This window comes from Aethalodelphis obliquidens, unplaced genomic scaffold (assembly GCF_003676395.1).
Source record: "Aethalodelphis obliquidens isolate GAN/ISIS:26980383/991018 unplaced genomic scaffold, ASM367639v1 scaffold7, whole genome shotgun sequence".
Lineage (NCBI taxonomy): Eukaryota > Metazoa > Chordata > Mammalia > Artiodactyla > Delphinidae > Aethalodelphis > Aethalodelphis obliquidens.
Genome location: NW_020837951.1, coordinates 63,207,899 through 63,235,706, shown reverse-complemented (window position 1 = coordinate 63,235,706; position 27,808 = coordinate 63,207,899). Strand labels below are relative to the sequence as shown.

Genomic DNA, 27,808 nt, shown 5'->3' with positions numbered 1-27,808 from the left:
CCATAGTAGGCTGCTGTAATAGGCTTTCTATTATTCTTGTTTAAAGTTACCTGTATTTTTAACTTTCCTCTTAAAATGATCATTTGAAAAAATACTGCCCCATAAAATTATAACAAATCTTCATATTTCTGTTGAGTTACAAACTTTTCAGAGTTCTTTCAAACATATCATTCCACTTATCAGAATAATCCCGACCCTTCTCTTGAAAAAAAGAAGGAAAAGTCATGTTCGTTAGCCATTTTTTGGTTTTTTATTTTACCAGTAAAATTGAGTTACTTTCCTCTCATGCAGTTTTCATTTGCAGGAGGAAGTTACTATCTCCTCATTTGTTTCCTCATTTTATCCTTTAAAAAAAATTTCACATGATGTATTATTCAAGTAGTTTTATTCCTGGTAAATTAGCTTTTGTCCTGAAACCATGAGGACAGAAGTTCTTTGAACCACTTATCAAGGAACTGTTAGGACATTTAATACCGTTATCTGCCACATCAGCAAGCTTCCTGTTTCATCATGTGACTTCTCTGATTTTTTTCCCTCCAATATTATGATAAAATTATTTTATAAACAAAAGCAGTCATGAACGTCTGACGTACAAATCTACTTGACCATGGTAGAAATATATTATCTCTATCTTACTCTGCTATGTATTGTACACCTTTGATTAATACATACATTTATTTTTATATGAATACATCATCATAGACTTAAGAGCCGTGATTTAATAATAAAGCAAGGGCGACTTATTAATGACATACAACTAGTAGGGTATGTAAGAAACCCACCGATTTCTTTTCTCTAAGCTCATATCATGATTTCAACATTTTAATGATTTGGCGAAGTATCTTTTTACCTTAAATAATGGAGAAATCTGATGAGGTAAAACATTTCTTTTTAAGAACACATGCCAATGAATAAATGAGCACAGGAAAAAATAAGGATATGACTTTTTGGTCACTGACTGAATCAGTTGCTAAATTTATATTTGTAGAGAGCTCACAGACACTTAAAAATAGACTATATGTAGGTAATAACCAAACAAGTAAAACTTATGATTGGCATTACTGCCAATTTAATTATAATTTCAGAAAGATGAAAAGTATTTTAAGTGATATCAGCCATCAAGGTATTGTTCACTGTAAAGAGTGGTCCTTTATTCAGCAGATATAAACGCCAGGCAGTGAATAAGGCTAACATGTATCTTGACCCATGAATTTTACACTCCAACAGGAGACCTGTACACTAATGCAGAACTTTAATTACCTGCGTTGTTAGTGTTTTCAAGGGGAAGTATACAGTGAAAACGGAGGAGGACTAACTAGGAGGGTTTTTTTTTGGTGGGGGTGGGTGGGTGTGAGTGTGGGAAATTAAACCTTAAAGTATATTAAAACAAATCTTAGCCTTTCCGCACAAATATTTGTGCATATTTTCACTGTTGTATAAAGTTATTTTTTTCCTCTTATTCCTGTTGGAAATGACTAAGGCCAAAAACTCCTACCTTTTCTTATTCGGTTTTAAGTGATTGGGCAAGATACAAACTGATTCAGGCATGAAGTGGTTTGCTTAGGGTCAGAGCACAAGTGTTGGCAGTTACTGAATGGAACCCAGGAGTTCTGACTCTCCAGACAGTTGTGAGAAAACACGTCCTGCTCCCTGAGAAGAAAGATTGCCAACAAAATATTAGAAAGTCTTAATGTCTGGTTTTAATCTAGATAAACAATATTGTATTAAGTTTTGGGGAAATACAAAAAACCGACATAGCACAGAAGGGCCACGTACACCCAGAATGTGCTAGGTGTAGGACTTAGAATATTGCATTGAAGACCCCAGGACAAAATAAAGCAGATAAGTAAGTTACTGTGCCAGGCAGTGTAATTAGTGCTGTTCAGGATTTCGGTGGTAAAAGAGCATTTATTTTCCCCTGCTTTCCTTTTAAGAGAAAATTTCAGACCGATAGGATCACAAATGTTGCATTTCGTTTATGTTGAAATTTTGCATTGATTTTTCAACTTGCCTCCACAATTATGCTCTTGAGTCTGATGACATTCTGGTTTTCATTTTCAGATTCATATTTCACCAGCATTCTCTTTGCACTACATACCTTGCTATAAAATGCAGGTTTCGTGGTTTCCAAGGGAAAAAAAAAATTATATTACATAGTATGGCTGAAATCCACAATGTCTCCCAGATGGGAAAGACAGAACATTCATCTCATCTTTTCCTCCTGGATCTGGTGGGGTTTTGGAAAGGACTTCATTGTTTTCATGTGGCAGAGTGCATTGGCAAATTGTTTTTTAAAGTACGCAGTGGCGTGTTCATCTCATATTATAAGATATGGGCAGCATTTAGGAAAGATTATAAATCTTACAACTCTCCTCAGAAACTTAAAATACAGCTGGAAATGTTTTGCTTCCAACAAACATGCAATCTTCATAAAATTGGAAAAGAAATGTTTTGAATAAATAATGTTTTGGTTTATTTCTCTCTAGTGCTAGATCTATTTTTTTAGTCAAAATCATGCCATAAAACTCCTCCTTCTTCTATGCTGACACCCTTGCCTCTGTATTTATATTTTGCTGGTGCATCTAAGTTTTTTTTCATTTTTAAAGTATGCCAGATTGCTTTGCCTTGTTTTTAAAGATAGAAAACTGGATTTGCTTCCAGGGACTCTTTCCCTAACTAGGCCAGTTTAAAAACTAAACAGGGATTGAGTCAGTTAATTAATTTAAATGAGATTACAAATCAAAAACATATTACGCAATCGATTTAATTACCACATTTTATTTACTTAATTGAAAACACACTGTAGAAAGTTTGCAATCTTGACAATGACCAGTATGGTATCTTTACATTCTAAAGGCTAACGGCTTCAAAAACAAGAAGTTTAGACGATCCTGGTTGTGACCTTTGGTTTACTCAATCCCTGGATCAGTAGAGAGTCATTGAACTTAATCTGAGGCCAGAAAGGTCAGATATGATTATCCCTGCTTTCATTTGCGGGGGTTTGGTGCTAGTTAATGAAGCAATACAAACCTCTGGTCAGACATGTTGGCAGGTTTCACACTTTTTGTGCAGGGGTCTTCCCATCTGCATTGGTGAATTGTCCCCTGGCATGAACAGATATGCTCTCAAATGGGTGTGGGATTTTCTTTTTTTCCCTGAAATTTCAGTGCCCTATGGTTTTGGCTAATTCCTTGTGAACAAATTTTGGTCTTGAGTCCAAACAAATCCTTATTTTAATCCTTGCGATATGATGCTTTGAACCTAATGCTCCTGTTAAGCAGAAAAAGGTGGCTCTTTAAAAGAAAGTTTAATAATAGAACTAGTAGAATGTGTAGGGAAAAGAAATAGAGGGTATAGTACCTGTCTACTCTCTTGTACTGTATTTTTCTTTGGTTAAATAAGTTACTTTATCTGTAAGGAGCCTCAGTATAGCAACCTCTTTTAAATCTCTGAGTTTTGCTGTATAGAAGATATATTTTAAAATCCATGTTAACCAATAAAGGGAGATCTGAAGGTATGGGTCTTCAGATGGAAAATAATATGGATTAAAAAGCATGATTGAAAATATGTAAGAAACCATGTCTCCCAAATATTATTTTGGTTCTGTCAAAAGTATTCAGAGAGGTTTAATGTGTCTTCCTGCTCAGAACTGGGTTTAGGGGAATGGATACAGACTCAGCAAAAATATGTCAAGGACTCCATTAACCAAGTGACAGAGTTAACGCTTCCCATGGGTAGCTAGTTACCCAAGTTTTGCAGAGAAGTGGATGCCATATAACGTAATCTCCTGTTGAGAAGGGACAGATAGACCGAATCAGAGAAGGAGAGAATGAGCATTTTCCCGCACATTTACATGCTTATGAGAGATAAGAATGTGCTTAATTTTCCCAGATTCTTTCTTTGTGTTATTCTCAACCATTTAAGAGCGGAAGAAGGAAGTATTGTAAAACTTTAGTTTTGTGGCGTCCCAATTGATGAAACAGTCCTCCATTAAAACTGAAGCTGTATAGATCTTTAACGTGCTGCAGAAAAAATACGGCAAATTATGTAATCAGAATTGTGATTACATAAACCTAACTCACTATAACTCCCAGGGAAATCAGTCCTTGTAGAAAGTAAACTGCCAAGAAGGAGGCAGGACATTTTGCACAGACGGAGAGGGAGATTCGTCTGAGAAGAATAGTTTTCTCCTCTCTCCTTGAAAAAGGTGGATGTTTTTGTCTTAACTTTGTGTTTCCCTGTTATAAAGTGCATGGGTTTGTATCCCTTCTTTCAGGTTTTTGTTTGTTTCTTACATTGGCTTTTCTCTTTCTTAAGTGATTCTTTCTGGCATACTATATACTTAATTTGTAAAAATATGCTATTTTAGTATGTCAGTAGTTAATAATGTTTTGGAGAGAAAGAAGGGGACTATTCTAAGCCTCTAGAAAACTCTCATGGTATCTTTAGTTGACAATGGGCTATTTCTTTACCTGCTTAAAGCCAAAGAATATGACAAAGGGGCCCTTTATCACATGATGACTAATTTTAGTTCTAGCAAGAGGCTATCTGTAGGTTAACAGGTTACAGTGTGGGTTTCATTTACTCTTCTGATATCCCTTGATATAAAAGCTATATTGTTATAGAGTCATAGAATTTTAGAGCCAGAAGGGACCTGACAGATTACCTTGTACAATCCCTTCTTTGCACCAGAATGATTATAAATAAAAATGATGCCTCTCAAATTTTTTTTTTTTTAATAAATAAAAATCATGCCTCTCAAGTCATGGTATCAGAGAAGAAAATGAATTCCTGGAATGTGTCGTTTTTGGGTAGAAAGACAGCTTATATATAAGGGTCATCAAAAGCTTCTTGGCCTCTTGCTTGCAAACCTAGTGGCCTGCTCCCTGGACCTCCCCCGACAAGCATCTCCTCCCTTTGTAGGAGAGAGCCAAACCTTAATTTCTGACTCAAAATAGTGCCTCTTATCTACCCCCTCCCATTTCCAAATATTCCTTCAGAAATTAAGGGAAGCAGAACGGAGCCTTACATTAGGCTGGGAGACCCACTCTGGGAATTGTGTCTCTATCCGCTTTCCTTGTCACAAAAGTTTGTCTACTTGATTTTCTTTCCCACTGGATAATTTCTTAAGGATTTATTTATTTATTTATTTAAAATGGAGGTATAGTTGATTTACAGTGTTTCAGGTATACAGCAGAATGATTCAGTTATACATATATATACGTATATATTCTTTTTCAGATTCCTTTGCATTATAGGTTATTACAAGATTTTGAATATAGTTCCCTGTGCTATACACTAGGTCCTCACTGGTTATCTATTTTATACATAGTAGTGTTTATCTGTTAATCCCAAACTCCTAATTTATCTCTCCCCCACCTTTCCCCTTTGGTAACCATAGTTTGTTTTCTATGTCTGTGAGTCTATTTCTGTTTTATAAATAAGTTCATTTTTATCATTTATTTTTAGATGTTTCTGCACAGAGGCAGCATGCCTAGTGTTTCTTCCTTTTTTTCTAGGCTTTCTTCTTTGTGCACTTCCGTAGTTTATAGACCAATTGTTTTCTATTCATTTGACTTAAACAAGTGTGTCAGGCGCTATACCGAAGATTAGGGCCATAAGGCTAAGTAGGGCAGTATCCCTGCCCTCATATAGTTCAGAATCTAAAAGGGATGACCTCAACATGGAGGACTTTAGGGAGAAAAAAGACGGACACTGCGTGCAAGGACTCAGGGGCATCAAATGGAGGTGACACACATGGAACTGAAAGGCTAATGTATGACCCAGGTGTTGGTAGGGGCCAGATCAAAGTGCCTTGAATGACATCCTAAAATTTTGGAGTTTTTTTCTGTATGTATTGGGACTCATGTAAGAGTTTTAGCAGGGAAGAAGCTTGATCAGTTTTAGGTTTTGAAGAAATCGCCTTGTTAGTAGAGAGGAATATGTACTAGCAAGATGTGAGATCTGTTTATTTTTCAAGACTCTGTTCCTAAGGTCACCTCCCTCTGATATCTTTTATGACATGCCCTTGCCCATCCATCATAGGAAGAACTAATTATTTCCTCTTGCTGTGTACTCATTTATAGCACCTATCACAGTGTATTTTTTTTAAATTTGTACATTTCTGTCTGAGCAAGCTCTGAGCTTCTAGATAGCATAGAAGGTATATTCTTTTTAAAACAATATGTTAAAGCTCATTATTGTAAATTAAATGGAAATTTAATACACATTTATGGAGAACCTAATATGTTCCAAACATTAGTAACTGGAATACAGAATGTGCTTCATAAATCTTATTCTCACTTAATTGAAACTTACATGAATGACCTTCAAAAAACCTTTCATAGTTGTGATGATCCAACCACATCAGTTAATTGAGTTCATCCCCCTCCACCTCCCTCCCCCCAAGCATGTTAGTACTTAATACAAACATTTAACAGGTCAGTATTTATTTTTTATCTTATATGTTTAACGGACATTTCATTGGACTTCCATTAGATTATCAGTAGAACATTAGAATTTCCTCGGTCTAGCAATGAAAATCCAAACTAAAGTTTTTAGAGTTGGCCTCTTTCTAAAGCATCAATTAGTGTATAGACTTCAATGATAATAATTATTTCCAACTTCTGTTAAAAAGACTAGCTAAAGGTTTTTTTTAATTTCTGAAGCAGGTTTTGAATATATTGGTAAATGGTGGGAAGGAGGAGGGAGATTAGGGGAAGATAAAGTTCCCAGAAATCTTTAATTGAGTGAAAGGTCATTTGGATTTGCATGATTTTAAGATTGCATCATAACCACTCAAGAGGCAGTGTGTCTGAATGGGTGGCCCATGTAGAGAACACATGTTTTAATAGTTGCCTTGTAACTTTGTACAAGCCATTTAGATCACTTAAGTATCCCAGGATCTTCCATAAAATTGTGTCATTAGAGAAACTTGGTTACTTCTTAGGTAAAGTTTAGATATTAGAAGAGCCATGAAAGATTGGCTACTTTTTAAAAAGGAGTGGATGGAAAGATTGAAGGAAAGTTAATAAGGACCATATAAGGATGAGAACCTTTACTTATTCCTAGAGAATCTTTAACCTGGGGGAGGGAGGAATTGATTGAGTTTTAAAAGCATTAATTTAGAAATGCTTTCATTAACTCTTCTGTTTCCTAGAAGAAATATAATATGTTTAATTCACACTTTTAAAACACAAAGGATGGAAAATATGCAAAATGTATTTCAATCCTACTTTCTGTCCAGTCAGGTCAGAAAGAGACAGACAAAGAAATGTAGAAGTTATAGAATGAGATCAGGGAAGAGGAAATAAAATGTGGGGGGAATGACAGAGGACTGGTTTAGGTCTGCTGCCTTCAAGACCCCTTCCCCTCCTTTTTTCTCCACTGCATCAAAATCTTTCTAGCCTCAAGACTGAGTGTGCTGGGCACCTCGCAGTCCCATTCTTACCGCCCTCCTTCTTCAAAGACTTCAGTCTTCTAGAAGGTAATTTTCGTCACATGGCTGGTATCTCCTGGCTTTTGAGCATGACAGCTCCCTGAGAGCCTCGAAATGGCAGCACTGCCTTCCTCCCTTTTGGGGAGGGTGGGACTAAAGCACTTACAGAGGAATTCAAGAGGGCACACACTTGTCCGTCTTCAGTTGATTCACCACGGACAGTTTTAGATGCTTACACTAGGATGGACAAATTTAGTCATATCCCTTTTCTCCCTTTCTTCCTGAGAGTCAGTCCGTTAAAAATATTAGTCATTTTTTGAATGTGTCTTTTCTGTTTAATAATAGCTTTCATTTATTGATTGTGTAAGATGTGTCTGACCAGTACTTGAGGTTTTATATAGTAAAATCTTTGCAATGATTCTATAAGGTAGGTAGCATTACAGTTAAAGATCAGGACTCCAAGGCCCTAAGAGTTAAGTAATTTTGTATAAGATCACATTACTAGTGAGGGACAGAGCCAGGATCCGCTGTAACATATGAAGTACACACACATACACATGACTTGAGCAAATGATGGAAGCAGTTAAGGAAAACCTTTGGGTATAGAGTAATTTGACCTAGGTGGTGAATTGGAAGGGTTTTAGATGTGGTCTAAGTAATTCTTTCTCTGAAGTTCACCACAATAACAGTTCATTTTTGGTTTCTCTGCCCACTGTGACTCCCTGGTTACTTCCTTTTCCAGCAGTTGGAATGAAGTGACCGATATAAGGTGACATAAGAGTTAAAAGTAGATTAGAGTGTTAGAATTTACAGTTGGAAAAGTAAGTGTTCTTTTGCTCGTTCCTTGAGGGGGCCTCTTCTGTGTTTTGGGGATCCAGTATATGCTGTTTACTGCATGAGAGGGCACAGACGTTGGACTACGAGGGAAAATCTGTCATGTGTGCCAGTAAATGCCAGATTATTTTAGAAAGTGGAATTATTATTATTAAAAGCAAGTGTATGCCTCAAATTTAGGGTCTACTTTAGCTTTCCCTCAAATGTTTGTGGGTTATTTTTCAGAAATTACATTTTTATTTCAGTTGAAGAAGTTGGTCTGCAGTTGTTGGAAATAGGGGAAAAGGGTAATTTGAAGCAGAAAAAAATTCGGGTTTTCCAAATGGGATGTTGTGGTAATGGGGTGTCCTTGTTCTAACTGAATACTTTCTCAGGAATGGAAGAGACATTTTTCTTTACTGGATCCAAATTTCAGCAACAAGATGTTGGGAAAGAATTTTGTGGTTCTGTTTTGAAGTTGATTTGACTAAAAATACTAAGGCTCACCTAGAGTGGACAGCTCATGTCCTCTGATGACAACCCTAATTTACCTCATGTTGTGTCATCGTGAAGGTGTCATTAGCCACCATGGGGGATCAATATCTAGACCTCCATAAATGTGAAGTAGCTTTACAGGGAAAAATAAAATGTGGGGAGGCTCTGGTCAGTGGGTACACACTGCATAAATGGAACTTCTCAAAATGTTAAGAGTCACTTGAGAAATTAAGCTGGAATGTCATGTCAATTCTGGGGGACATTTGTCAGAGGAACTCAAGGCAAAAATAGCTGAGGCCATAGCAAAATCATATAATTTTTCTTTTTTTATGTAACTGTCATACTCCATGCCTGGAAAGTAGCCAGTATTGGGCCATCTTTTATGGGAATAAAGAAAGAGAAAGATTGATCTCCTAAGTTATAAGTCACTGAGTCTTGCCTCAATTCCAGAAAAACTAATAGAATTCATGGGAGATGAGACAAACCTTTTGGAGAGTACCTAACTCTCTTTGACTATCTGTAGAAGACTCTAGCCAGAACTGAGATTGCAGGAGTAGTCCTGACCGGTTTCTTTTCCATTTGGGGAAATAAGAAAGAAATTGGAGGATAATGTGGGAATCATTAAATATATTTACTGAGATTTTATAAAAACTGTTCTAGGACAAAAAAAAAAAAAAAAGGAAAGAAAAGAAGAAGAAAAAAAACAAGGAAATGGGATGAAGGGGCACAGTTCCGATCTCAGTATTAAATCTAGTTAGCAGGCATGAGGCAAAGGGCAGAAATAAATAACCAAGTTTTATACAGAAAGAAGTCAACAGAATGTCCTTGCAGTTAATAGTAGAAGCAGCAGTTGCAGTATGTTAATAACTTGAGTAGAAGAGCAGAATAACTCTGCTGAAAAAACCAGCATAAGATTTTTCTGCTTAAATAAGACTGGATCCTGTCTTGGGTATAATGGCCAGGTTTCAGGAAAGAGACTTGTCTGTGGCCGCCTATGAAATTTTGTTGAAATTCACTATCAAGTTCAAAATTGCCTTTTCTAGGCAAGCAAAGAAAGCTGCTGAATCTGAACCATCCAGCCCAGTGCATTCACAGCCGTGAACAGCATACTGAGGAAAACACAAAAGAAGTAGACAGAATCTCTGCCTCTGCTTAGGAGCATGCAGTTTAGTTGGGGAGACAAAACTTAAATACTAGAACCAATAAAAGAAGATTACAAAGCAGCTTGCAAGTAAGGGTATAATAATATGGCGCAAATGACACAGATAAATGCAGAGGGGACATGGAGGAAAGGGGAGTGAGCAAAACACAACAGTGTCAGGTTAGTTAGGAAAGGCATGTTTAACAGTACTGTAGCTTCCATGTTCCTTTCTGTAGCATCGATGAAGAACAATGTGGGATAGGAAATTCAGATATTCTGCATTGATCTCTTCCTCCTTATCTGCCGAGTCTGTCCGTCTATCACAGATGGAAATTAAATTGATCCAACAATTTGCTCTCCACAAAGCCGTGATGGTTTCTACCTAGTAATTTATGCTTTTCTTGGTGTTTGCAAATCGATTGCTATCATGGGATGCAGTCAAACCTGGGCCTGGATCCAGTAGGTTGGGGGATTATTGGAGTGGATATGTGTGTATGCGATTGAAATCCTGGAAAAACGGACTCTAGCTTCTATGTATTTTTACTCATTGAATAAAAACATTTTCAGGTTTTTTTAAAAAAGCATGTTTAATTACACTCAGATTGCATTTTTAGGGAATGTATCTGCTTTATTTCCTACTGCTCCTGACAGGCCCAACCTTCAAACCACCTTTAGTGGCTTCGTCGCCAGACCTTTTGTTTTAAAAAAGCCTTGCCCTACCCCACAAATATTAGAGATCGCTACCTTTTTCCTCTCGAAAAAAAAAAAAAATATATATATATAGATGTTCTTCTAGTTTAATAAATAAAACATTGCTCCTGAAAGGCTTAGGAAAGTATACTTTATTCAAACACTCGACTTCATTGTTGTACGTTAAAAAAATTTTTTTAAGTCCTTCTGAGGATTGTGAAATTCTTTCAAAACAAATTAAAAAGAAAACATTTTCTGTGATTTCTTTACAGATTCTGGACAATCAGGAAGTCCAAGCCACAATGATCCTGCCAAGAATCCTCCAGGTAAATATGTGTTCCAGGACGTTTGCAATCTGACATTGTTGGAGAACAAAGGTACCACTGTATAGATAAACACCCCGTAATTGGTCAGCTGCCTATTTTGTTCTGGCAGGCAGGTATGATCAGGACAAGATGTGATTCTTTTTAGGCCCTTCACAGTGGCACATACTTCCACGTTGGCGTCATCAGTATGTACCTAATCACTAATGTTTTACTTTTTGTTGGTGTTTCTTTGAAAATGAATATGCATGTATTTTATAGCTGTATATCTTTCAGGTGCTAAAAATCACTGTTGTTTGAAAAGCCAAAAATCCTTCTAATCTTTCTTTTAAAATGCACAGGAAAAAGTATAATTTTTCATACTCTTATTGTAGTTTATCAAATCTCATTACTTTAAAAAGTAGGTTGTGGTGGTAGTGGTTATGTCTTCATGCGGGATTTTTGCAAATGAGTTTTTATTCCATAATGTTTTTAATGGGATTCCAAGAATCAGGAAATAATAAAAGTAAGACTTTTCCTTTAGTGTAATGTATGTCGAATACTCTCTTTATTTTCAGAAGTTGTTCCAGATCTGAAAATGGCTTTTATAAGAAACCATACTGTCTTCATGGTTTTGTTTTTCCTAAAGCTGCAGATATAGAATTTTGACTGATTTAGGAGTAGTATCTCTTCTCATGAGATAAAAACTAGTGCAAAGAAGAGTTTCTAATATTTTAATCTCATAAAAATTTTAATTATATCTGTGACTTTAGTAAAAGAATGCTCTAAGAATAACCTAACAAAAACAAAACAAACAGGTAAAAAAATTCAAACCGACCACATATAACCTCCACCTCCAAAATGATCTCATTTGGCTTTTCATTGAAAATAGACACCCAAATTTATAAAAGGGAATCATAAAAGTTTCCACAGGTAGACTTAGTTTTAGGTCCTTAATTGCTTGGTCTTCCTGTCATAATACTTTGCTAATGTGAGGCTGAAGAACCCGCAAAACTACAAGAAAATGTGTCAGAGCATTCTTGCTTTAAAACGATGTTAGAAAGATATAACAAGTAAATATGTAAGTAAAAATGCAAAGTCAAAACAGAATATATTTTTTTCTTTCTGAGTCTTGCCTATATTTTGTTCTCTATTTTTATCTTCGAAAAAAATTTTCCAACTGCATATTAACTTATTCTGTATCGTACAAAATCAGATTGTATGACAAAAGTAGTATATCCTTCAAAGATAAAATATTCTAATTCAGTATAGATATAAAATGTATACTAAGTTGATTTTTCTTTACTTTCATCCAAGTCATTTAATATGACTAAAAATTGGTAGCAAAACATTGAAAAAGCTGAAAAATTTTAAATGTAACTTCCAGTTAAATTGATTATTTTATTTTTTGTGTGGATGGGGCCAAGAAAGCGAGCTATGTAGAATATAATAAAATTTGTCAGAAATTTTCTGAAGTTGAGAAAATTTATTAGCTTGTAATGTCTTCAACTTTACTAAAATTTCTTCTTTTTAGTTATTAATGTTTTCTCTGTGTAGCATGATAACCAAAAGTGAATTGTATCCAAACATTTTTTAAAAGCTTCTTCACTCATTTTACAAGAACTGGCAGGGAGGGGGACCTTTATTAGAAAAAGAGTTGATAAGCATTGTTAAGTCAGACTAAACAAAGGATATGCTCTTTGCATTTGAATGACAGCTTGGTTTGAAATTAATAAAGCTGTTATTGTTTGAAATGCATTTCTGAACATGTACAGAAAGAATCATACTCGCTTAAAATGTTCTCTACTTGAGCTGAATGAATAATCTCTGAATAGTTATATAATGACAGAATATGATTTTTCAATATTTGTTGAGAAGCTTGGTTAAATTTTCTTTACTACATTCAGTGTAGCACCTATTAATTTATCTGTTTACATATAATATGGGTAACAGAAACAATCAAGATAAAGCATCTCTATTATTTTCCCTCTTAAATTTTCCTTGGAAATCAAACCTTTTGTGAACTATGTCTGAAAACTGGAACGTTGTAGGTAAATGTATATTATGATTAGTTGAATATTATGTATATGTAAATTGTACATTGGTTACCAGTTTTTCAGAGATAGAATATAATGAAACATAAAATATCAAAATTAAGTGGAATAAAATTAGAATTTTCTTTGATGATTCAGAAGCATTCTATCGTTTCAACATGCTTTGTGTATCATTATATTATGGACTTAACCTTAGAGATTATGAAGGAATTCTGTTTGATGGAAGTAAGAGTTTGTTCTGTAATAACTTGACATAAATCAAATCACTAGAAATATTAAATAGTATCTAACTGGAAATGCGAAAAATCATAACTTATTAAGGTTTTTGTTTTGCAGTCAATTGGGATAAATTATACTTATTATTAAAAGCTCTTTTCATAAGTATAAGCATGTTTGGTATTTTTAGAGCATAATTTATCTCTTGGAGGCTCTTTTCATCTCTGTTTTCTGGCTTTGGCTGAAATGTGAAATCTCTGAATTACCGTATCAAGTAGGCATGATACACTTACAGGCAAATTCAATCTACTACCATGAGCAATGAAACAGTCGAATCACTTTGCTGTTTGTATTGTTATAACAAAGAGAAAGTAAACTTTTGAAAAAGATTGCCTTGAGTTCCAGCTCTTTCTTGTCACTAGTAGTTTTCCACTGGGAGATGTGCAACCCCTGGACATTGCCACCATCTACTTCTGTGTTTATTTCATAACAGCTTGGGAAGAGATGGCAAAAATTCAAGCCCTTTTGGAGGTAAAGGCCCTTTGAAATCAGTTTACCACTGTTGACATGAAGGTGGGATCACATCCAGTCATTCTATAAGTACAGATGCATGGGTCTCCTACAAACTGGGCATCCCTCTGGCTTGGGTTTTCTCCAGCATCAGACATGACTATCTGATTCAGAAGAACTTCTGAAGGGTGACCTTAAGGTTCTTCAGACTGTAGTATGGAGTCTACAGATAGGCCTTTAGTTTTTAATTTGTGTTTCCTGATTGGGATTTGTACTTAGTTAGCAAGCTAATCACATGCATTTGAACAAAAGCGACACATTTTTGGGGAGGAAGAATATTTGCTACTTATTTTTAAAAGAGCTTAAGTAGGTTTATTTTACTATTTTAAAAGCACTTAAATAGTCTTTGCAGTATTTCCTTATACTATTTCGTGATTTAATTTTTTGTATTTATTCTTTGTTACATAGTGGGGATGGGCACCATACTCTTTTCTGGGCTAAGGTGTCCAAAAGGTCTGACTTTGTCCAAGGACATGACATTGTTATTTTGGTCAAGAACCACTAGGCTACTTCATTTTTTGTATGATGCACATTTCTCTTATTTATGTTGGGGTCAAAAGTTATATGTTTATATCTAGATACTTCTTTCTGAACAGTAAATTAATCCCTTCTAAGCAGTAGACCTGCAAGAGTCCTCTTTCAACTATAGCAAACAACTGTTGTGGAGCAAAGGAGAGCAAACCATTAATTTAAGAACTTAGACACAGACCTAATTTTATTTACAATGATTAAAACCTCTACTTTCGCTTTTAGAAGATGTGTGTGATTGGATTATAATCTTTTGAAATGAACTTTGACTTGCTATATTATTTTGTGTCTCTACATCCCTTGGGCTATGAACTTTTAGACTTCCCAATCTTAATCAGTTACCTAATGCTGGAGTGCTTGATATCCAAGGAAAACAAGGCAATCTAGAAGTTTGATTTTGCCTCTAAGCCTGCTAGAAGTGGATGCCTCTTCTTGGAGTTCAGGAAGACTGTAGGTTTGTGGGGAGCTCTCTCTTGGCAGGAAATATAACAAAGAAACATTGAATCTTAGGACACTTTGCAAATTCTGTGATGAAAACTTCTGAAGCATTCCAAGTATCATTAACCAGAGCTTTCTGACCTAGAATGACATGGACTTATCCTACTTTTCTTTTTTGCAAAATTTGTAGGATGCTTGTGCTGTTTTGTGGGGCAGCTTTTGTGTATAGTGGGGCAAAACCTCTGGGGACCATTAAGATCATATATTGGGTAAATGTCAAATAAGCCACCTTATATCCTACCTGGAACAAAAATGGAATTACAAAAATAATTGAATAAGTTAAATAAGGTGTATCAGCTATAGCAATATGCTCATCTTACATTTAAGATATTATTTTAATTTATATTTATATATATTCCATATATAAGAGAGATCATACAGTATTTGCCTTTCTCTAACTTATTTCACTTTAGCATAATGCCCTCAAGGTCCATCCATGTTGTCACAAATGGCAAGATTTTGTTCTTTTTATTTATTTATTTATTTTCTGCTGTACACGGGCCTCTCACTGCTGTGGCCCCTCCCGTTGCAGAGCACAGGCTCCGGACGCACAGGCTCAACGGCCATGGCTCACAGGCCCAGCTGCTCCATGGCATGTGGGATCTTCCTGGACCAGGGCACAAATCTGCGTCCCCTGCATCGGCAGGCAGACTCTCGACCACTGCGCCACTAGGGAAGCCCAAGATTTTGTTCTTTTTTATGGCTGAATAATATTCCATTGTATGTATGTACCACATACATACCACAATTTCTTTATCCATTTACCCATCAGTGGACACTTAGGTTGTTTCCATTTCTTGGCTATTGTAAATAATGCTGTAAAGAACATGGGGGTGCATATATCTTTTGGAATTTGTGTTTTCATTTTCTTTGGATAAATACTCAGACATGGAATCTGTGGATCATATGCTAGTTCTATTTTTAATTTTTTGAGTAACTTCCATTCTCTTTTCCATAGTGGCTCTACCAATTTACATTCCCACCAACAGAGCACAAGGGTTTCCTTTTCTCTGTAACCTCTCCAACACTTGTTATTTCTAGTCTTTTTGATAATAGCCATTCTAACAAGTGTGAGGTGATAGCTCATTGTGGTTTCAATTTGCATGTCCCTGGTGAGTAAAGATGTAGAGCATATTTTTATGTACCTGCATTGGCCATCTGTATGTCTTCTTTGGAAAACATCTATTCAGATCTGCCCATTTTTAAAATCAGATTGTTTGATTTTTTGCTGTTGAGTTGTATGAGTTCTTTAAGTATTTTCGATATTAGCTCCTTATCTGATATATGATTTACAAATATTTTCTCCCATTCAGTAAGTTGCCTTTCATTCTGTTGATAGTTTCCTTTGTTATGCAGAGCTTTTTAGTTTGATGTAGTCCCACTTGTTTATTTTTCTTTTGTTGTTGTTGCTTTTGGTGTCAGATTTTAAAAAATCATTACCAAGGTCTATGTCAAGGAGCTTACTGTGTTTCTCCTAGAAGGTTTATGGTTTCAGGTTTTACATTCAAGTCTTTAATCCATTTGGAGTTAATTTTTGAGTACAATAAGATAGTGGTCCAGTTTCATTTTTTTGCATCTGGCTCCTGTCCAATTTTTCCAACACCATTTATTGAAGAGACTGTCCTTTTCCCATTGTATATTCTTGGCTCCTTTGTTAAAAATTAATTGACCATATATATGTGGGTTTATTTCTGGGTTCTCTATTCTGTTCCATTGATCTGTATGTCTGTGTTATGTTAATACCACACTCTTTTAATTACTATAGCTTTGTAATATAGTTTGAAATCAGGGAGAGATGCCTCCTGCTTTGTTCTTCTTTCTCAAGACTGCTTTGGCTATTAGGGATCTCTTTTTGTTCCATATAAATTTTATAACTTCTATTTCTGTGAAAAATGCCATTGGAGTTTTTTTTTTTTTTTTTTTTTTTTTTTGCGTTACGCGGGCCTCTCACTGTTGTGGCCTCTCCTGTTGCGGAGCACAGGCTCTGGACGTGCAGGCTCAGCAGCCATGGCTCACGGGCCTAGCCGCTCCACGGCATGTGGGATCTTCCCGGACCGGGGCACGAACCCGCGTCCCCTGCATCGGCAGGTGGACTCACAACCACTGTGCCACCAGGGAAGCCCACCATTGCAGTTTTGATAGGGATTGCATAGAATCTGTATATTGCTTTGGGTGGTATGGACATTTTAACAATATTATTTATCATAATCCATGAGCACAGAATATCTTGCCATTAATTTGTGTCTTTTTCAATTTTTTTCATTAACGTCTTGTAGTTTTCAATATACAGTTCTTTCAACTCCTTAGTTAAATTTATTCCTAGATATTTTATTCTTTTTGATGTAATTGTAAATGTGATTGTTTCCTTATTTCTTAATTTCTTTATCTTTTAGGTCATTATTAATGTATGGAAATGCAACAGAGTTTTGAGTATTGATTTTATGTCCTGTAACTTATTTATTAGTTCTAACAGTTTTCTGATGGAGTTTTAGGGTTTTCTATATAAAATATCATGTTATCTGCAAATAGTGCCAGTTTTGCTTCTTCCTTTACAGTTTGGATGCCTTTTATTTCTTTTGTTTTTTCTTCTTCTTCTTCTTTTCCTAATTGCTCTGGCTAGGACTTCCAGTACTATGTTGAGTAAAACTGGAGAGAGTGAGAATCCTAGTCTAGTTCATGATCTTGGAGGAAAAGGTTTCAGCTTTTCCATTGAGTGTGATGTTAGCTGTTGGATTGCATATATGGTCTTTATTATGTTGAGGTACATTTTCTCTGTACCCACTTTGTTGAGAGTTTTCATCATGAATGGATGTTGAATTTTGTCAGAAATTTTTTTCGCATCTATTGAGATGATCAAATAATTTTTATGCTTCATTCCTTAATGTAGTATATCATTTGTGGTTATTGAACCATCCTTGCACCACTGGAATAAATCCTACTTGATCATGGTGTATGATCCTCTTAACGTATTGTTGAATTTGCTTTGCTGATACTTTGTTGAGGATTTTTGCATCCATGTACATGAGGGATATTGGCCTATAATTTTTGTTGTTATTGCTGTTCCTGTGACATCCTTATCTGATTTTGGTACCAAGGTAATGCTAACCTCATAACGTGACTTTGGACATGCTTTTGATTTTTTTAGAAGAGTTTCAGAAGGATTGTATTGATTCTTCTTTGAATGTTTGGTAGGTTAACTGCATTCAGGTAGGAATGCTGATCATGATAGATTTGATTTTCTACAGATTCTGTTCTGGTGTCTTGTTTGGGCACTACCAAAGAAAGTCATTCGTCATTTGGGGTTGCACTTGAAATCTACACCTGTGAAGTTTCCTGCTGTTCATCTAGATCTGCACATGGGGGATGCTGGGCTGTACCTTGGGTGATCCATCACCTTGCACCTAAAGGCTGGGCTGATTGTCCCAATGTTGTGTGGATTTGCAAGAAGAGCTGACAGTCTTGCCTGTCCCCGTTTTCCAATCTAGATTCTTGTAGGCATCTCCTGACAAAGGTACTTAATGATAGCTCTGTTAGAAATTTCTTTTGTTTTTTAACATCTTTTTAAAAAATTAATTAATTAATTTTTGGCTGCATTGGGTCTTCGTTGCTGTGCGTGGGCTTCTCATTGCGGTGGCTTCTCTTATTGTGGAGCATGGGCTTTAGGCATGTGGGCTTCAGTAGTTGTGGCTTGTGGGCTGTAGAACGCAGGCTCAGTAGTTGTGGCACATGGACTTCGTTGCTCCGTGGCATGTGGGATCCTCCTGTACCAGGGTTTGAACCTGTGTCTCCTGCATCGGAAGGCAGATTCTTAACCACTGCGTCACCAGGGAAGCTCTGTTAGAAATTTCTAAACAAGGAAATACATGTCCAAAAAAATTTCACTGGTGAAGCAGTCTGTTCCTGGACTTTTGTTTCTTTGGGAGGTTTTGGATTACTGATTAAATATCCTTACTAGTAATTGGTCTGTTCAGAATTTCTATTTCATCACAATTCACTCTTGGTAGGTTGTATGTTTCTAGGAATTTGTCCATTTCTTCTAGGTTGTTCAATTTGCTAGAGTATAATTGTTCGTTGTAATCTCTTATGATACTTTGTGTGGTACCAGGTGTAATGTCTCCTCTTCCATTTCTGATTTTATTTATTTAAGGCATCTATCTTTTTTTCTTGGTAAGTCTAGATAAAAGTTTATCAATTTTGTTTATCTTTTCAGAGAACCAGCTCTTAATTTTATTGATCTTTTCTATTATCATTTTAGTCTCTATTTATTTCTGCTCTAATCTTTGTTTTGTCTTCCTTCTGCTAACTTTGGGCTTTGGTTGTTGTTTTTTCTAGTTCCTTGAGTGTATATTTAGGTTATTTTAGATTTTTCTTATTTCTTGAGATAGACTTTTGTCACGATAACTTTCCTCTTAGAACTGCTTTTGCTGAATCCCATAAAATTTGGTGTGTTCCATTTCCATTTTCATTTGTCTCAAGGTATTTTTTTATTTCTCTTTTGATTTCTCCTTTGACCCGTAATAGTATCATTAACTATAATAATATGCTGGTCTTGCATTTAAGAAAAATTTTAAATCAAACAAATTTGGAGGTTGATTTCTCCCCTACTCTACTTTATAGATACTGAGATTGAAGCTACCAAATGGTTGTCATGAAACTAATGAAAACCAACCAAATAATTATCAAGAAAACTAGCATCTGCAGTTGTAGTCATCATCTGCAGGGATCACTAGGGCCTACGTTTGTTTGACTTTTCACTTTGTTTTTGTCAAAATTTAGCATTTGGGACAAACAGTACTCTCTAACAGTTACAGAAATAATACAACATTTTTCTCTGCTATTTGCGTATGAAGGCAGATATATTTGCATAGGCCCTGCATGACCTCATAGAGCATGTTTTATCTTAGAATATCGTGTTCAATGTCAAAGAAAGGGGAAAATTCACTCTGACTTTTTTTTTATAACAGTCCATTCACTCCTCAGTTAATAAGTTCATGCCCACTCATTCTCACATCCTTATTTATCATATCCACCAGAATCAACTTTTTTTATGGGGGGCAATGCACTATTTCATGATACTTGATTCTAAACTTCGGCTCTTTACAATATGCAACAGACTATAAACAGGCTTTCTAGTCATAAAATTATAAATAGAAAGACAGTAAAAGGATGGGTTAACTGTGGTAAGACCTGACATCATATTGGGTTGGCCCAAAAGTTCGTTTGGGTTTTTCATAAGATGTTATGGAAAAAGCCAAACAAACTTTTGGGCCAACACAATAGGTAAAGCTTTTAAGTAATTTGAGAATGAAGTCCATGGGGGTCAGTACAAAAATCAAAGGATTTTTTTCCTAATAGATTTTGTTTCAGAGACATTTTTCTTCTTTATCCTCTAACTTTTTTGAAGACATCCCATTAGTAAAGTTCTTAAATGTTCAAATTTAGGATGGAACTCAGAGTAAAGGAGGAGAGGATAGGTCATGAGTTTTGTTAGCAGATGAATCTTAAAAGGTCCAGGAGGCAATAGTCCTCAGCTACTTATTTTTGCAGGTTGCATTATGGCTGCTCATGTATGACTCACTCCTCAAAAGTTGATCTACATCGCAGTTGGCACCATGCCCAGCCTCTACAATGGGTCCAGTCTGATCACTTGTAATATTAGTTTTTGGGGGAAAAGAAAGACAATTTAGGAATATTTTATAAGGACATGAAAGAAGCGGGTTTATCTATATCGCCCCAATTATCCACCCTGTTAGGCCATGAATACTACTAATTGAGTGCCAACTGGTTGCTGAGCTCAGAATTAAATACTACATTCCAGGAGACAGGGCGTGGATTGGTTCAGCTCTGTATGAGTAGAGACAGCCGTTTGTCCTCCACCGTTCCACACCAAGAACAATAAACAGCCCTGAAAGAGCTGTCTGTAGGTAGATTTTTTCAGCCACAGATATTTAATGGGCATCTGTTTTGTTCATGGCATTAGACTAAATGCTGTGGAAGATTGAAAAGTGAGTTACACATAAAACTTGCTCTCCCCAAAGTTTCAGCCCATAAGTACATACAATATTCTATACATATTGTGGAAACCTAATATTACTTAGTGCTACAACTCAAGTGTCATGGGAGTTCAAAGTTGTGAAATACTGTTTCCAGCCATTGTGTAAGGAGTGTGGTGAAGTGCAACGAATATGAATGTTGGAATTAAAAATTTCCCCTGAATCAAGGTTCTAAGTTTTACAGTGATCATGAGGGCCGTGACCAAATCAGCCCCCTTCTCTGGAACTCAGCACAGTCAATTATACCCATGCCAGTTGTAAACATAGATGGGAGAACATACCTGGCAAGTAGCAGGTGCTTGGTAAAAGGTAAAAGGGAGGGCTCTTTCATCCTACTTTCTCTTCCAGCTGGGTTGATCAAGAAGACTTTCTGCAAGAAGTATCATTTGTTGTGAATCCCAATAGAAATGTGTTGAATTTTTACACTGCACTCCCCTAGATGACATAAACAGAGTCACGGATCATAAGATGCATAAGAATAGGATGTTAGAGGTTACATAAAAGAGACAAAAGAAACAGATATTTTCAAGTCTCACGGTGGAATAGAATTTGAGTTTTAAGGTAGTCCTTTTTTCCTAAAGTAAGCCTTTTGGCCTGCCAGGAGACGTGGAATGAAATTTTGTTACATAGTTTTTAATAATGACAAGAAAAAGAGTACAAATGTATCTTTTGAGATTGCTTTTCCCCTGGCAACACTTTATATCTTAGTCTCTTGTATTCACATTGTATAAATATTTTTCCTACTTGCCTTTCCATAGTGCTCCTTCTTTCTGAAACTACCAACTTGTCTCTCTCCATTGAAAATGTTCTCTGTCCCTTACTTTTCCTGGTCCTCTCAGTATATCTCCCTTACTCTATTAACTTCTTCCTGACAACTTCTTACTTTAAAAATAATGCATATTGGGCTTCCCTGGTGGTGCAGTGGTTGAGAGTCCGCCTGCCGATGCAGGGGACACGGGTTCGTGCCCTGGTCTGGGAAGATCCCACATGCCGCGGAGCGGCTGGGCCAGTGATCCATGGCCGCTGAGCCTGCGCTGCGCAACGGGAGAGGCCACAACAGTGAGAGGCCCGCGTACCGCAAAATAAAAAAAAAAAAAAAGCATATTTTGTCCCTCATTCAGACAACCCCCTTCAACCAAGTGACCCATCTTGCTCTTCTTTTTCATGACATGATATAAAAGACTAAAATTTCTACTTAATTTCTCCTGCAATTGGACTTCTGTCCCCACTTGAAATGATTCTCATTAAATTCACTTTTTATGACCTGAGTCCAGTGTTTCCTTTCCATTCTATTCCTGCTTCCGTATTCTTGAACATTTATTTGGTTCACCTGACCACGCTCTACTGAAACTTTATCCTTGCTTTAATTTTTTTAAAAATTTGATTGTGGCAAGAACGCTTAACATGAGATCTGCCTTCTTAAGAAATTTTTAAGTGATTCTAGTTACAATGTTGTACAACAGATCTCTAGAGCTTATTCATCTTGATCAAACGGAAACTTTTTGCCTGTTGATTGCAATTCCCCATTTCCTCTTTGTCCCAGCCCCTAGCAACCACCGTTCTACTCTGATTCTATGATACTGACTATTTTAGGTACCTCATATAGATGGACATGCGTTTGTTTTTCTGTGACTGGTTTATTTTACTTAGCATCATGTCCTCAAGATTCATTCATGTTGTTGCATATAGCAAAATTTCCTTTAAAAAAAGGCTAAACAGTATTTTGTTGTATGAATATACCATATTTTCTTTGTCCATTCATCTGTGGATGGACATTGAGGTTGTTTCCACATCTTCGCTATTATGAATAGCGCTGCAGTGAACGTGGGAGTGCACATATCTCTTTGAGATCCTGATTTCGATACATACCTGGAGGTGGGATTTCTGGATCGTATTGTAATTCTATTTTTAATTTTTTGAGGAACACCCATGTTATGTTTCATAGTGGCTGCACCATTTTGCATTTACCAACAGTGTGCAAGGGTTCCAGTTTCTCCACATTCTCCACAGCACTTACTGTCTTTTTTTGTTTTTTGATAATGCCATCCTGACAGGTGTGAAGTGACATCTTATTTTAACTTTAATTTGCATTTCCTGATTATTAGTGATGTTGAGCCTTTTTCCATATGCCTGTTGGCCATTTGTGTATCTTCTTTGAAGAAGAGGCTATTTAAGTCCTTAGCCCATTTTAAACCAGGTTATTAGTCGTTTTTGTTTTGTTTTGTTTTGCTATGGTTGTAGGAGTTCCTTATATATTTTGGAGATTAACCCTTTATCAGACCTATGGTTTGCAGCTGTCTTCTCGCATTCTATAGGTTGCGTTTTCACTGTTGATTGTTCCCTTTGTTGTGCAGAAACCTTTTAGTTCGATGTAGTCCCATTTGTTTATTTTTGCTTTTGTTGCCTGTGCTCTTGAAAACAGGGCCTTTTCCTGGTAATCCAGGAACCATAATGTTTTCTTTCAGTTACTTATTAACCAGATTTCTGTCTTTAGTTTTCTGTGTGTTTTCAGTCCCCCCTGTGACTTTTAAGTTTCATTCACCTCTTATTATTCCTAGATGCATACCTTTGGAACAGATCTCTCTCCTCATGTTTCTCGTGCCCAACTTCTTTTTGGACACGTTTCCGTATAGGTCGCATGGGTGACAACTCCAAAAATTCAATTCCTTTTCTTTTCTACCAGACTTTATCTCTACAGGGCCACAGGAATCTCCCCAGACACCCTCGGCTAGAGTAGTTCATAAGTTTTTTCTCAGGATCCCCCATGTATCCATTCATCTTTTCTTTTGGAAGCTCTTTAAAATCCACCCCACCTTTCAGTTCCTGTTACCCTTCTTTGGGCCCTACACATGATTTCTTGCTTCCAGTAGTGCAAAAACCTTATCTCTATTCTCTACTTGCTCTTTCTTTTTCTAAGACTCTGTAGGAATACACTTCATAAAACACAGATCTGACTTTCTTGAAAACTGATGGTTCACTCCTTATATACCCATATTCTGTGTCATGGCTTTAAATGCTGTTCAGTATCAGATACCAAGTATACTAGGTTCCTTTCCTTTCCCTTTCATCCATGTGCTCTGCTATTTCCTCTGCCAGAACTGCCGCATCCACCCTACAAACACTTGTTCATCTGTTATGTCCGAACTCTTCCATCTGTCTTACTGGATTCTCCCAGGCAGAGTTGGGCCTCTCTACCTGTATTATGATTGTTGCTTTATGTTATATTTATATTTTATACCCCTCCACCCCCGAGACAGTTAAAGTTTTTAAATGAGTAATTTACTACTATAATCCAGTATCTTTATTTGTTTGACACATGCTTGGAAACATTACTCAAAAAAAAAAAAAAATCAGGTTGTCAGTGCTTATCGACGGCTAGTCCAACTTCTCTACTTTACTTATGAAAACAACGCAGAGAGGTTAAGTGATTTGCCCAAGGTCCCAATTAGTTATTGGCAAATGTGGGTTAAAACTCATTTTTTTCGTGGGTCAAAACGTGAAGTCAGTGGTAATCCCACTGCATTATTGGCACCTTTCTCCTTGCCTCTCCTTCCCTGCCCCCGATAGATAACACAGTTTATTGTGGTGCATCGCCTTCTGAAAAATGAGAAAAGTTTGGCCTTGTCTCTGCTTGGCCTAAGTGTTGGTGAGCGTGCCACGAAGAGAAAGAGAGGAGAAATCTTTTCGTTGAGATGACTTAGCAGGACAGAGTCTGGGTCTCCTGGCATTCACAGAGAGCACCACGCTTGAGTCCCTGGGGGCAGTTTTAATAGCTGTGGCTGCCGGGACAAGGGGCAGTGGACAGGGGGTGAGGAGAGGAGATGGAGGGGCCTATTGAGTGACCCTTGCCTCAGTGGGAATGAGCTTGGGGAGAGATGGCAGCTGAGTTTCTGAGGCTGTGGGATCAGGGCAGGAATGAAGGAAGAGGCTTCAGTGCCAGGTTATTGCAGTCGCTGGAGCTCAGTGGCCTCCATCTTGCTTTCCGTTCCCTTTTTTGAGGTTCATGTACTTTACATTTGCACAGGTCAGGGGCTCACTTGGGACACAGTCACAAGTGTAATTTAAACCTAAGATATACCCTCCTTTCACAAAGCTGTGAGAGAAATGACTAGTTCTTGGGCTATAGCTAGTTATTCAAGCTTTTGTTTTTCCTGTTTCCTCACTTTGTAACTGCATAGAATGATCTTGTGCTATCTGAAATGACATCATCACGTGGTAACATAGAGTCCAAGTGAAAATTTAATACATTGATGTAGGCCCTTAATTTATACTGCACCTAGTTCCAGAAAACTTTCAAGAGGTCTCGCAGCTAAATAAGTTGCAGTTTGTTAAATTTTGGAAGGCATCACTGTCACGTGTTTTTCTTTTTTTGCTGAGTGCCTAAGTTGCCCACAGGGAGGGTGAGAGTCCCTGTGTGAAAAGAGGTCTCCCTCATAATTAGCCTAGGTTAGGTTATGGCTGTGCCTGCTACCCTGAGTAGTTCTTTCACTCAAGTATCTCAGGTTCCTTTTACAATGACCGCCTGCATCTGAAGCTTCTTCTCAATTTAAATTCTTTTCCCTCTCCATATTTACAAGGTCGGCTTTTGTAGCATATGGCTACAATTTAATAATGCAAAGCATTTTCCTTCTCACAGCTGGAAAGCTGGGATTGTTCGATATCACAGAGAGAGTGGACTTGCTCCAGGCTAGTTAAAATCACTGAACTCTGCAGAAGCTAAGCTTGCTGGAAGTATCGTCCTGTACAAAGGCACCCAGGGGACCCCACCTTGCATATGAGAGCATCATGCTTGGAAAGAGGGATCAATTTGTATATTGCAAGCAGAATAAAATGCTAAGTCGATACATATATATATCTAGCTACCTAGATTTTCATCTGTTTCTACCTCACAAGATTAAAAAATGTGTTTTCAACTTATTAGGCAGATCAACTAAAATCTCATTTCTTTTTTCTTTTTCTATAACTATCAGAAAGTATCAAGGTATCAAGTAACTTAAGCAAGTACTTTTTTTTTTTTTTTTTTGGTCAGCAAGTACTTTTGTGTGGTAATTTGACTCATGTTGGCTTTTACCTAATAGTATCATTGGTGGTCATAGAATTTAAGAAAAAAATCAGGTTTTGGTTTTCAAAGTTGTTATAACTTTGGGTCTTTTTGGGTCTTTTAACTTGTGTGCTGGTCTTCAGTGGTCTTGCACTCTTTCATTTTATTTTATGTAATAGAACTAGGGACACTTCCCTGTTTGCACTGAAATATTTCTAATTCTTGACTCCAACAGAGATATCCCCTTCCCCACCCCTATTCCATACCTGAGCATGTTCATTTCCCCAAGGCATTCAGGAGGAAGAACACAGAAAAACCACTTGGCTTTCAGATTTGATCTTATCATCATTAAAATCATCATGTGCACTTGTTAATGACATGAAACAAACAGTGACATGATGTATTTTTAAAATATATACATTGTATGGTTCCATTGATATGACATGTCTGGAATAGGCAAATCCACAAAGGCAGCGGTTTGGAGATGTTGGGGGAAATGGATACATGACTGCTAACGGGTATGGCGTTTCTTTTTAAGGTGATGAAAATGATCTGGAATTAGATACACGACTCTTTGAATATACTGCAAACCACTGAATTGTGCACTCTAAAAGGGTATGAGAGTTATATCTCAATAAAGCTGTAATTTTTTTAATGGTTTTTTTAAAGTGCTTATGAGCCATCAGGAGAAAAGGGTTTGGGACGCAGGGCTAAGATTGAGATTTGGAGGGTTTGTCTGGGGCTTAGAGACCTCAGGAGATCAAGGAAGAGGCCCCAGGGAGCCCTGGCACAGGAAGTCACGTGGCAAATGATACAGAGTTTACATGTGCATTTCTCAACGAGCTGCAGTCTGCGTCAGTGGAGCCCCTTTTTCTGGTGAGGTACAGAGGCCACTGACGGACACCAATGGCGAGTGATGTGATTTATTGTAAGATACTGGCTCCATTGTTTATTTTGTGGCACTTTTGTAAGTGTAGTGGATTTTTAGTTTCAAAATTTCGTATTTTGGATTGTAGTCATCTTCTGAATTGAATTCTTTCAAGCCGAGCAGTGTTTTCTAAATAAGTAAGTATATAATGTTGACTGGTGAACCATGGAGTGTCCATGGGTTTTTGAGAGAGCATGTAGGAAGACAAGTGGAGAGACAAGGAAAGACCACTGATGGGGTTACTCTTATAACAGATGAGGAAGGCAAAATATTTTTTTAAGTGCTGAATCTTAATGTGTTATTTTAAAAAATATTGACATGCTCTCCTTTTAACTAGAGCACCTAGATTATTTTAATAATTTTCCTAATTTCTGTACCTGGTATTTTTGCCTTGGGTCTTTATCCCTGTGATACATCTGGTGATCTTCAGAATGTGCAAGTCTGATTATTTCATTCCCCTCCCCTATCTGTGTCAAAGGTTCCCACTCTAGGCTAAGCCTAATCTTTCCATGGCATCTAATACAGCCCTTCATGGTGCCTTCTCTCCTTGCCCTTCCACTGCCCACGTGGACCTTGCATCCAGCCTTAGCCTTTATGTCTTTGTGTTGTTTTTCTGCCTAGAATGCATGTACCCCCTTGACACCTTATCAGTGAAACTTCTCCAGACCCTGTCTGTAGTACAGTTTTACAGCTTTAACGGCACCTATATCACAATTTACTTGTCTTTTTCACTTAGTGGATTCTGAACACCTTCAGGTGAGGACTGTATAACTCTATTTGTAAACCCAGTACCTAAGGCAATGCCTGGCCAGAGACGGTTCAGCAGTGTTCAAGATTTATGAAATAGAGGCTTAGACCTACAGTAGGCTAAATCAATCGTAACTTGTTCTTGAGGTTACATCCCCAGCCCCAGAACCTGACCTAAGTCAGGAAAAGCAGGGTGGTTCATAGAGACAGTTATGGTGGGCTGCTTCTGCCCTGTAGGTACACCACACCCTAGATATGACTGTTTCGGAGATGTTCTGAACTCCTAACTCATGT

General features: G+C 37.0%; 1 protein-coding gene across 10 annotated transcripts in view; it reads left to right on the top strand.

Annotated features, from left to right (window-relative positions):
• NFIB (nuclear factor I B) overlaps window positions 1-27,808 on the top strand; it is a 235,712-nt gene that overhangs the window by 122,819 nt on the left and 85,085 nt on the right. For all 10 annotated transcript variants that reach the window (XM_027105870.1, XM_027105874.1, XM_027105880.1 and 7 more), the window contains one exon: window positions 10,850-10,903. In XM_027105870.1, the coding sequence (XP_026961671.1) occupies window positions 10,850-10,903 (54 nt within the window). The remainder of the gene's footprint in view (window positions 1-10,849; window positions 10,904-27,808) is intronic.